This window comes from Syngnathus leptorhynchus, chromosome 9, assembly GCF_054491065.1.
Source record: "Syngnathus leptorhynchus isolate UIUO chromosome 9, UIUO_Slep, whole genome shotgun sequence".
NCBI lineage: Eukaryota > Metazoa > Chordata > Actinopteri > Syngnathiformes > Syngnathidae > Syngnathus > Syngnathus leptorhynchus.
This window is the reverse complement of record NC_141203.1, coordinates 12,927,722-12,939,396: the sequence shown is the minus strand read 5'-3', so window position 1 is coordinate 12,939,396 and position 11,675 is coordinate 12,927,722. Positions and strand designations below refer to the sequence as shown.

Genomic DNA, 11,675 nt, shown 5'->3' with positions numbered 1-11,675 from the left:
GTTTATTGCCACCTCTTCTTATTTACGGAGACGTGCGCTAGGTTGCACTTTTGATTTGAAAAGTCGTCACTGGCAGGGCCTTATTTATGGATCCGTGCCTGCCGTCAAGAATATTTATACGGCATGTTATCAAAAAAGCTTTGGGACCTTTACCAGCACACTGAACTCGACTTAATTTGTGGAACAAATCCACACAACACAAGCGCTTTGTGAATTAATGGCCTCGGCGGTAAAAGTGTCATCCGGCAAATCTCTCAAAGCGTACCGGACATCATTTTACTACCACTAAAGTTGTTCTGCCCGCGACAAAATTTAAAGTTGTTTCTCTTTCTTCCAAGGCCAGTTTTGGAGCATTAGCCCAGATATCACGCGAGCCTGTGATCTTCCGGTCAGGTACTAAGACGATGATTGCCTAAAAGTTCAACAAAAATGAAATATCCATTCCAACAACATCAACCTGGAACCTCTGAGCCTTTTTTTTTTTGACTTACTGTCATCATGGTGACAGCATCTAGTGAACCGCAATCCATAAAAAGTAATAAGTGAGTTTTGATCCTAAAAGATCAGCCGGACAAGGACTCACATGTGTTCAGTTGAGCCCGTAGCTTAAGCGAATAAAGGTCACGGTTGTCCAAGCTGGGCGAGACACAAAAGATAAAGCGGAACTTCCGCTCGGATTTCTTACGGCCTAACGAGTCAGTAAGCTCCGCCCCTTTCTGTTCCACGCGGAAAACACAACAGGCCAAAAATACGAAAGATGCCTCCGTTTCAAATCTGCTTCACAAAGTCTCTTTCGATCTGGTTTGCCTTTATTTTAGTTTTTTTTGGGGGGGGGGGGAAGTCGAGGTGACCAATCACAGCAGAGTTAAAGTATCGCTAAAGCGAGAGGCTCAGTGGAAGTGCAGCGTCCACCGTGCGGATTACAATTGGGAAATCCGCCCATTAGTCAGGCTTTGCATCCTGCGTGTTTGCATGTAAATACAAGGACTTATTGACGAACCTTTTGCCGCACAAGAGCCATTCTTTTGTTAAGCAGCTTTACCCAACGAGATAAAAGACCTTCAGATTTACATTTGGCAGGAGAATGCAAACATCTCAAACGCTCGCAAGTCACACTGAGGAACGGACCTTGTCACTGGTGAAATTTGTTAGCTTTAGATTTACATTCCTACAAGGTCAGGGCGCCATTTGAGTTTAGCACCCTTTAAAAAGAACAAGTCAGCGGTCATGATGATGAGATTTGATGATGATTTCCTAACATGGGTGTTTTAAAATGTCACATACGCTTTTATTTGGACCATAAATATACTTTTAACATACTCCAGAGTAACTTGGAGTCAATAAATTCCTTTTTTCTTCAAAGTAACTTGGGTTTGACATTGAAATAAGATCATCAAGTTTGATTTTAGAAGTTCCATTGCAGTTGTTTTAACTTTATTGTCTCAAATAATTGACAGCTGGAACAAAAAAAAATACCTGCAGAGACAGAAATGAAGTTCCAGGTGTGTTCCTGTGCTCAATTTTTCAATCTTGACCCTTCCAAAAATAAGACTGGAAAAACAAAACAAGAGAAACACTCAGTTAGTTTTTTTTTTCCTTCCACAGCTATGATTGACATCTTTAATTGACCACATTCAATCTGTCCTGTGTTTCTTCCTCAAACAAGCACAGTCCACTAATTGGTGCAGTAAGGTGTTATGAAAGTCTGCCTTGGATTTCCCGCTAATAAATAACAAAAGCTCTTGGTGAATTGCAATCCCAAAGCCCAGAGATGATTTTACTTTCAGCCATGTTGTTCATTACAGCTACTCCATGCGGAAGATCCCCCTTGCGAAATCTAAGAGCTGTTGGTGGTCAAAAATACAAATCAAAAATATCGATTCAGATGGTTGCTTAGTCTTAAATATTTTGAGACGACTTGAAGACCTTTAAGTAGGACATAATTGTCAAACCAAAATATGAACGAAGCCATATTGCTTGAATTTGCTATTGTTGGTCAAGCCATGGAAAAAAAAAACACACCTTTCACAATTTTTTGATGTCCGCACAGACATGGCTTGAAATGTCAACATCCACAAATGTGGGACAGAGAAAGGGCAGGCGGGCATCAGTCTGGTTGCTATGGTGACTGCGGGCGGGGAGTTATGTGGCTAGAAAAACACATCACAAGGGAGAGTAATGGCAGTGGATTAAAACGTGCTCGCATTGCTTACATCCTCATGTAAAAGAAGAAGGAGCATTTGGAATTTGGTCATAAGGAAGTGGCGCTGCGTGGAAATAAAGCCCCTTTATTCAATATCGATTTACATTTTATATATAAAAAATTACTTACATTTAATACATTTTGTCAAAATACATAGCAGTCAAACCACATACAAATCAAATATAAAATTATAAAAAGTCTCGATATTTATCCTCCTCCTTTTTGGAAAGTAACAGATATCATCTATGCGTGGACTAGCTTTGTGGTACAACTGCTGCGTACATACAAACTGTAAGACACCAGCTTTAGAAAAATATGATATTCAGTATTTTGTCCTCTCAGCGTACAGTGCGGGATCTGATCGGAGAACATTCAAGGTGGGCTTCCGTCTCTTTCAGCAAAAAGAAACATTGTTTTTGTACAGCATATTGGTGTGGTGACAACCACGCATTGAGTTCATGGCAATGGCAAAGACGATTCAAAACACTTGATGGCATTTACTGCAAATCCGAGCAGAGGGTCGCGTAACGTTTTGAGGTTGAACCAAAAAAAGACAAAAATCCCCCAAACCGTTTTGTAATGACTTGATCAAATAGCTTCTGTTTCCCACTAAATGGATGGTACATATTCAAACGGTTTAAAATGTGCAGGGTGAATACATTTTTTTTTTTTTTTTCCTTGCACCTCAGAGGCATTCAGTAGAACGGACGTTAAAAAGCAACGTGATGCGACGTGAGGAAAAACAAAAAAAATAAGCTTCGTAGAAAATTAGTGTTTTGCCGCCTTTGTGTTCTACATTGTATATTGTGGCTTTAAAAAAAAAAAAAAAAAAAAGTAGAAAGCGTCAAGTAGGCTATGCAGCAGTTTCATGAATAATCCCCTCGAATTTCTTTGGGAGTAGCTCTCTTCTCTCGTCGATATTGATGTGCGGCTTCTGACCGTTTTGTCCGTCCGTATACATCTTGGCATACACCGGGTTGCTGTAATTCATGGGCTAGATGGAGGGAAGAAAAAAAAAAAACATTAAAAATAAAATGCAATAGTCCTGCTGAACTTTGCTCACAATTAATTAGCAGTCCCCAATTAAGATTTTTTTACCATGTGTTTACAACCGCCTTGAACGGTCGACAAATGAATGAATACATTATTAAATAAAAAATGTGTGCAATGTGTTGCTTTAGTATGTCAATATCAGTATGTGCATCTTGAAAGTGAAGAAATGCCAAGGAAATGAGAATCATGAGACCACTTAACATGCAGCAAGACAATCATGCAAACACAAATGGAAGAATCGTCAAGACAAACCACAACATCAATTGCAGGCACACCTTGTTGATTGCTTACATTCTATACAACGATGGTTCATGTCCTTATCAGGCAAAGTCATAGTGAGGTTTGAAAAATTCACCTGTCCAGGGATTACCTCCTTGGGTACCGAATTGATACCCAAGGTGCGAGCGTCACTGGATTTGACACACCAGCCCTGAAACACAAGCAAGCCACGCTGCTCATCATGCAAAATGGCCGTTAACAGTTTGCTGGAAACATGCGAAAACCCACAAGTCGAGTTTTGGAGGAGGAGGTTGCAAAAGAGCGGAAAAGGTTTGAAATGGAGCTGTGCTGAGCTAACAACAGCAGATGCCAAAAGGTGTCGTTTGTCGTGTTAGGCGTTCTTTGCGGAGGATAAACAATATATGCATGTGAGTAGTGTTATAGCAGACCGGATTTCTCGAAGGAATTCAAAACCTGACTTGTACGCCAAACCTCTGGGAGATTCTTCAATGGCCGCATAGTGACCCACCTTATGAGGGTCAAGCGTGAAGCTGGGTCGTAGCAGGCTGCCCGCATCGGCGTGGTTGTCGTGGTCCACTTCGTACATGTTGTAAGACGGGTTTCCGATCTCCACGTTGATTCCGCCGTTGGTCACGGGCTGCCTTTGGACACGTTTTCCCCTACAGGTGTCACAAAATACAGATATGGAACATATTCAGCCATTTTCTCTTGTGGGCGGAGTCAACCTAGCTCATTGAAGGGAACATTTGGAGTTTTCCCTATGTCAATGTTTTTACATCGTGGAATAGCGAAGCAAGACTGAAAAAAACCTGAGACCGCTCAACTCTAAGTCATCTTTGCGAATCATTTCAGCAAGTTTCACAAAATACATCAAACAGAACTGGCGAGAAAGTGAAAAGCTGAACTGCAGTCAGAGGCTTAATGGATTATAATGATCCGAAAAACTGAAATCATGCTCGGTTTAAACAAAGCCCTGTTTTATCCTCATAGATTTTCACTCGCCAGCACAATGTGGACGTGGTTAGCCCGTCTTTCGCATTTCCGAGGTTCTAGGTTTGAACCTCGGCTCGCTCCCGCGTAAGGTTTGCGTGCATTCTTGGACATTCCGACAACAGTGTCGAAAACAGATGGCCGGATGGGTCACCGACCTTTGTTTTCGTCTGCAGATGTATATACCCGCTACCACCATCACGATCAAGATGACCAGCAGGACCAGAGGTACAATGATGGCTATACTCCCTAAAATACAGAGACCATCAGGAAGTAAAATGCTTTCTGGCCGGTTTCTGCCGGTTGCATATGTGTGCTTCGAATGAACCAACCTCCAGTGGTATTGTCTGATCTGCTGCTTTTGGGTGCAGGTCTCTCACACTGCGTTCCAGCCCAGTTTGTCGAACACCTGGTCAGAAAATAGCACGGTAAAAAAAAGAAAAAAATACCTCGAAGACACTTTCTGGTAAGAAACAACCACGACAGGGTTGAAGCGGACAACCCGGCATCTGAGAGAAAAGCACAATCTTTATGCATGTTGAGTGAGAGTTGATGTCGATTATTATCGTGCGGAGAGAACAACGTGAAAAGATGACAGCGGGACGAGTCCTCTTAGCGTGGCGCCCGCTGATGATGGATGTCCCTCGTAACGGCCAAGTTATGTCATTTTACACCACGAGCGCAGATGGGCCAGTAAAGCATGAATGATCCAGGAAGTCCAACCAGATCATGATAGTATGTATGAATCACCACTAATTCCATGCACTCCTAGCAATTACAGCATATATGACGCCAACACCGTCCTCCGCTACGTTCTCAACCAATGTTCTTTGAGCAGAAAAACAAAATGGGACATGCTGCCATATGTAGCTTGTAAGCAATCTTCATCTGCGGGCTGGCCATCATGCACGTGTTACGAAATGCAGCCTGATGAGCGTATGATGTCACGTCAGATTTGCCCCCCCCGTGTCCCTGCGAGGGTCGTATGATATGGGAGAGCGAGTGACGTACGGCAACTGATCATGTAACAAGTGACGGGCTCGTTAGAGCAGCTCGGCAGTCTGGCTCGACACGTTCCTGATATGTACGCCGTATTAACCTACTGTCGTCCGTGTACCGTTTGGAGGAGTTGCCACGGATTGATAGATTGCTTTTGGAACAACGAGAATATATTTGGGTCAGACGGGATAGGAGCCAGCGCACCAGTTCGCATAAAGCACAGGTGTCAAAGTCAAGGTCCGGGGGCCAGATACGGCCCTCCACATCATTTTAGGTGGCCTGTGATATTAGATATTTTGGATTATTTATCCAAGACATTTTTCCACTATTTATTATATTATATTTTTAGCAATTTTTATTACATTTATTTTTTTAAATATTTTAAATATTTGAACTGTTTCTATTAGTCTCTGTTTTGAAAACTAGACACGACCTAATTCTTAAAAAAAAGAAAAAAATTAAATCACACCTTCAGTCTGTGAATTATTTCCTTTTCTTGACACTCGGGCCCTGACACTCTCTCGTACCTTACATAATTTGAATTCATCTTTCAAGTAAAACAAAGAAGAACTTCATTTGCACATGTGAAAGTACTGAATGAGAGGCAAAGCACTTAATCCTCACAACGCTTGACAAGACGACCGTTTTATTTTATTTTTTTTTACCATGCCGCATCTTGATCGAGCTGTCAATCAAAAAACCGGACAGGCGGTAATCATCCCTCGTGGGCGCTATGTAATCATCCTTGCAAATGTATTTTGGAGCACTTGTTACATGAAGAGTTACTAGAAGGTGGCACAAAGAGAGACAGAGAGGCCTTCTCGTCATGGAGTTGAGTGAGCGAGGGAGGGAGGGAGACGTCGAGAAAGTCGGCTGGCGAGGTGACCTACTTGCAACGGGGTTTGTTAAGAGCGGTTAATGTGCACATCCCCTCATTCTGACAGAAGTAATCGCAGGGGTTGGCCAGCTCATCGCAACGTTGGTTCTTGAACCCTGATGTGCAGCTGTAAAACAGTGTCGGCGGAATCAGCAAAAGGGGCCTTTCCAAAAGCACACCGGTTGACCTCGCCCTTTGCCCCCTTCAAGCCGTCCATTCCGGGAGGGGATGGAGTCCGTCCGTGCTTGAGCCACGGAGCCAATTTAAAATACAACAGCTCGGTTGATCACCCAGTGAAAGAAAAATAATTGCGATTTGACCTTTTTATGTCATTCCAAGTAAATGAGGTGTTACGAGTGAATATTTGGGTTGCGGACAGTCGTACGTTCAAAACGTAACATCCTATCAGTCGACATTTCAAATAGATACTGGAGGTTTCATTTGTGCCGTGACTAGGCAACACAAAACGGTTACGTCACCGTCGTGTGACGCAAATGAGAAACTTCTTCAATGATTTCTTTTGTATAACAACGACATGAAATAAAAAGCAAGCAACGATAAATCAAATGTATTCAATGTCATTCCACTGAAAGTGAAAGCAGAATGAGGAAGTGAGACCTCACCTGCTCTTCAATAAAATTGTGAATTTTGGACGACTGCGGGAAGGAATGATTGGGAAGAGATTTGGAAGCCACTGAATTGGAGACCAATGCAAACACTGGCTAAATTGAGGAGCCTCCCTTTTTCTCCATGCTTATAAATCACAACTGCCAGCATATGGGAATATTAGTCTCCGTGAAAAACGACGCAGTCGGCCGCAGATTAATACCTGCTGAGTTATAAGCGCACGCTGTGCGAGAAGAAACCGAAAACTAAAGCCATTTGGAAAGCCAAACATTTTACATCTGTACAACGATAAGGTGTTGGAGGTGTGTTGGTTTTAACTTTTTTTATTTTCGTCAAAGTTAATGATAATCGAGTCAACATCGATGAAACGATTGTCATTGATTGACCCAAGTCCAGAAACGAGAAAAAATACGATTTCATTGAAATAGAACAAAAAAGAACAAACAGGGCATTATTGGTCAAGGAAAACAGGGGGAAACAAGGCATCAAAATAAACGGTGGCAAAAAGCATAAAATAACCAAACAGGAAGGAAGCAGAAAGCAGGAACTAAATAGACAAACCCACGAGACTAGGAACACCTGGACGAGACGCAAAGGGGCGGGGCTGACAAGAGCAGATGGAAACAATAAGATAACAAGACAGACGTTGGGTTCAAACATGACATTGAGCGAGACCAAGGAAAACAAACCAAACTAACGAAGGACATGACAGAAAGGACATGACAGTTGTCAACTTGCTACTTCAAGTCATTCCAAGCAAGTCAAGATCTTATCTCGCCATACATCTGGTGTTCCTTTCAGAAAAGAATGAACCCTTCCGATCAGATGAGTTGACCTCATCCAATAGGAGAGAATTATTTGCATAGAAATTGATTCTCTCACACTGGAATTTGCCAGACGAGTAGAAATTTCAATCGAGCGAGCGAGCGAGCCTGGACAATGAGCAGTTAAAAATGCAGAGCGTTGGGCTTGAGAAGAAAGGAATTCCAATTTCCCCCTTGAAGAAACTTGGAAGAAAAACGCCGCATGCGATTATGACTCAGGTTGATAGGAATCGGTGGCACATGCTTGGAAGAGTTTTTTTTTTTTTTCCTTCGTTTCCTCCTCCCACCAAATGTTATGTTACATGAGTGACACATAGCCTTTTTCTTTCTGGAGAGCAAACTTCTAAATCCGCTGACTGAAGAGAGACACGGAAACCTGACACCAGCTCTTTACTGCAAGGAGGACTTGTGTGATAGGCTCAAAGTGGCAAGCTATGAACAGGATTCTACTTTTTTTTTTTTTTTATCCGTGTGAATGCCTTAAGCCACAGCGACGTGTCAAACAGCCTAAGATGGCGCTCTGGCACCCGGCCCCACGCTGCGCCATGTGACATCAAACACCGATTTGCTTTCACAATTGCGTAGGAACAGCTTGTTCGACTCTCCGAACGGGACCCCGCCACGGTTCTCGGTTGTACTCCCCGAGCAAGGCTTACCGGGGATCAAGAGTTGAGAATAATCAGCGTCTCTGCTGCCACTGAGTAGCGAGTGACTTACTGACAGAAAGGCAGGTTGGTGTCGGGGTCCAGGTGACAGGTGCCTCCATTGTAGCAATATCCGTCACACAGTTGACAGCTCGGCGCGATTCGCCCGTTGGTGCAACTGAAATAATGACAAGCAGAAAAACCTCAAGTTGATTCCCAATATATTGTTGGATTGAGACGCAAAATTCACTGAAGAAAAACAAATGTACATTCCAGGGACCAAAACCAATAAGTTGAAAACATTTTTTGAAGGTAAGCAACAGATCGAATCTGCGAATAGCCGAGTTGTTGGAATCTCGCGACACCGCCGTAATATGTGTAATAGGCGGCATTATTTAATGTGTTGTACGCATCTGGGATTCCACAAACGTATAAATAATGCAAATGTGGACGCGCCTCCCGACGCCAGAGCGGAGCGAGCAGAAGGCGATAACTCACTTGCAAACCACATCTGTCGTCTCGTCGTTAATGAGGCACGGAGCGCCGTGGCACCGCAGACACTTGTCCACCTCGCATTTGTTTCCCTCAAACCTGGCGGGACACACGCACTCCACGTAGCCGCTACTGGACAGCGTGCACGCCTTGGAGTTGACGCAGTAGTGGTGACAAATATCTGCTCGCCATTTGCAGGGAGAGAGAGAGAGAGAGAGCCAGAGACGTTGACAATACTCCAGGAATGTACTTTGAGCTGCCTTAATTGGACTTGTGAAAGCTTTTAATGGGACTTAATTATCCTTATCAAATGACATCTTAGACACAGTTGAAAACATTTCACCCCTTGGGCAAACAATGGGAGGATAGATGCTAATGGTGTGCAGCCAAAATTGTTTCCCCCTACTAACAATGATTACAAAAGCAGTGTGTGTGTGGGGGGGGAAAGAAGACAATAAAATCATTATCACCGCTGCACAGTGTTTACCCGACGGTTGTTTGATTGCGGTGCTTTTGTTTTGTTTCATAGCAGAGTGATATTTGCGTGAAGGGAAATAACCCCAAAACGCTTCAGGCGGAAGCTTTTGTTGGACGCCCTGCACTTTTATAAGCGTAGGTTTGTGTCAATCGCGTGAAGCCGACGTGAGTATTTCCCTCAAGCCGTGGTTAAATTGGAGGTGCGCGACTCACGGTACAGACAGCGCTCTCCGGTGTATTCGGACAAACAGCGGCACACGGGCTGGTTCCCCACAGTGACGTCACACGTGCCGCCGTTCAAACAGTAGTTGTCGCATATCCTCCTCTCGCAGAACGGCCCAGAGAAGCCCAGAGGACACTGGCAAGTAGGCTTACCTAGATAAATGGAGACGCGAGGGGAGGGATTAAGGAACGCGCAGAAAAAGCAGCAACATTTGGATGTTCTATAAATAAGGCCGAGGAGCTCCGAGCGCAGCAAATGTTGCAGAGCGCAACGTGCCCTCGGGATTAGAGGCCACGGCAAAACTGAAGGAAATCATTTTTCTATGTGCGGCGCGCTAGCCCAACTTCAACGCAAGGTCAAGCGTGATCGTCTTGTTAACGCATCGGTGTCAAAGTCAAGGCCCGGGGCCCCAGTTACGGCCCGAAACGTCATTTTATGGGGCACGCAAAGACAAATTTGGTGTCTAAAATTATTAAACTAAACTCAAATTAATTAGCACATTTCATGTCAACAAAAACATGATCGCATCATCTTTAAGCAAAATGATAAGACGCGCCTCTCTATCCCGGTCGCTATCGGCCCCTCGTTAGAAGTTCATTAGCACGTGGACTGTGGAACATGAACACGAGGCTACCTCCACAAAGTAAAAATCAATCCCGGGGGCAATTTAAAGGCCATATGTAATGGAAAATTGACTTGTTAATTGTTTGTGTACGTATAGTTGCATCTCTGCAGGGCCTGGCCAACCATCAAGTGGAAAATTACACCTACAAGGAATTTTTACGTTGGTTGCCCCAAGGCAGGAAATCGGCAACGATGTGTTAGCATTCAGCTAGTGTATACCTAAAGGCAGTTATCGTGTATTTCAGGGTTGTTCCACACTTGACAATCAAAATGGCCCGAAAAATGTAGACAATAGAAAAGTGACAACTTGTGTGGGAACCCAAAAGAGCACAGCTCACTGAAGCAGCTAAACCGCCGCAAGGATGTCACCGAGGAAAGAGATGTGAAATGTTGCTCTTCCGGGTCATTGTGCAAGCAGCAAATGGCCCGAAGCCCCCCAATATCGAAAATTTGGTCTCAGCGTTGGAATCAGAGGATTCCCCCGGGGGGGCCGACTGTAAAACAGCAACCGTCGGCCGGTGACAGATGACGACCTCACACTTCTTTTGACAAGTACATTTCAAACTCAACCCAAAGCGTGAAAACTACTCTGACTGACTGGCACAATTTCTTCACTGCTTCTTACCCAGCGGCGAGCCCGTGCAGGTTCCTCCATTTAAGCAGTAGTCTGTACAGTGGTTGACCTCGCAGCGTTGGCCCGAGAAATCGGGCCAGCAGTAGCACCTCCAGTCTCCTTTCTCATTGGCTAAGCAACGGCCTCCGTTCTCACAGGGGGGACGACATAATTCACCTTGGCCACGGGAGAAAAAGCCAGTAAAGGCAACAAACACATAGTACGTGCTGCGAATTCTATCAGGTTGATCTTGGCAACAGAAATGACAAGAATAGGTATACAGAACACGCTAGCGTTATTTCCCAATTATGTTGAATGCAGCAGAAGAAAAAAGCAAAGTCCACCTGAGGTGTTGACGTCACTACAGCTGCCGTTGATGACCATTTTGCCCTCCGGACAAGTACATCTGGCACCCGTGGGGTTGAGCAAACACATGAAATCACAAGACATCCTCAGGCACGGATTTGATGCTGTTGGGGGAAAAGCAAGATGGGATCTGTGATACATTGATTCATTCAAATTGTTTACTCTCTCTCGTAGAGTTTTAATGAGCGGAATATTTGTTAGGGCCCACGTGAACAATTTTACACGCCCAACATCACCAAACTGTAAAGTCGAGCAGTTGCAGAGAAAAAATAAATTCAAATGAGATGATATTATATATATTAAAAATAATTTTTAGATATAATTTAATTAAAAAAAAAAAAAAAAAAGTTAATAACTAATTAATTGCAAAAGAACATCAAATATCAGAGATGAGTGCGGTTTTGCCAAAGAATGTCGTTCAAG

The 11,675-nt window shown here is 43.7% G+C and overlaps 1 protein-coding gene across 2 annotated transcripts in view; it reads right to left on the bottom strand.

Moving 5' to 3' along the window:
- Positions 1-2,414: 2,414 nt before the first annotated feature.
- lrp1bb (low density lipoprotein receptor-related protein 1Bb) overlaps positions 2,415-11,675 on the bottom strand; it is a 132,248-nt gene continuing 122,987 nt past the window's right edge. For both annotated transcript variants that reach the window (XM_085920507.1, XM_085920506.1), the window contains exons 82-92: positions 11,231-11,356; positions 10,899-11,063; positions 9,640-9,801; positions 8,956-9,130; positions 8,531-8,635; positions 6,376-6,489; positions 4,819-4,895; positions 4,645-4,735; positions 4,005-4,155; positions 3,548-3,686; positions 2,415-3,197 (exon numbers count right to left, since the gene is read on the bottom strand). In XM_085920507.1, coding sequence (XP_085776633.1) covers positions 3,070-3,197; positions 3,548-3,686; positions 4,005-4,155; positions 4,645-4,735; positions 4,819-4,895; positions 6,376-6,489; positions 8,531-8,635; positions 8,956-9,130; positions 9,640-9,801; positions 10,899-11,063; positions 11,231-11,356 — 1,433 coding nt within the window. In that variant the 3' untranslated portion in view covers positions 2,415-3,069. The remainder of the gene's footprint in view (positions 3,198-3,547; positions 3,687-4,004; positions 4,156-4,644; positions 4,736-4,818; positions 4,896-6,375; positions 6,490-8,530; positions 8,636-8,955; positions 9,131-9,639; positions 9,802-10,898; positions 11,064-11,230; positions 11,357-11,675) is intronic.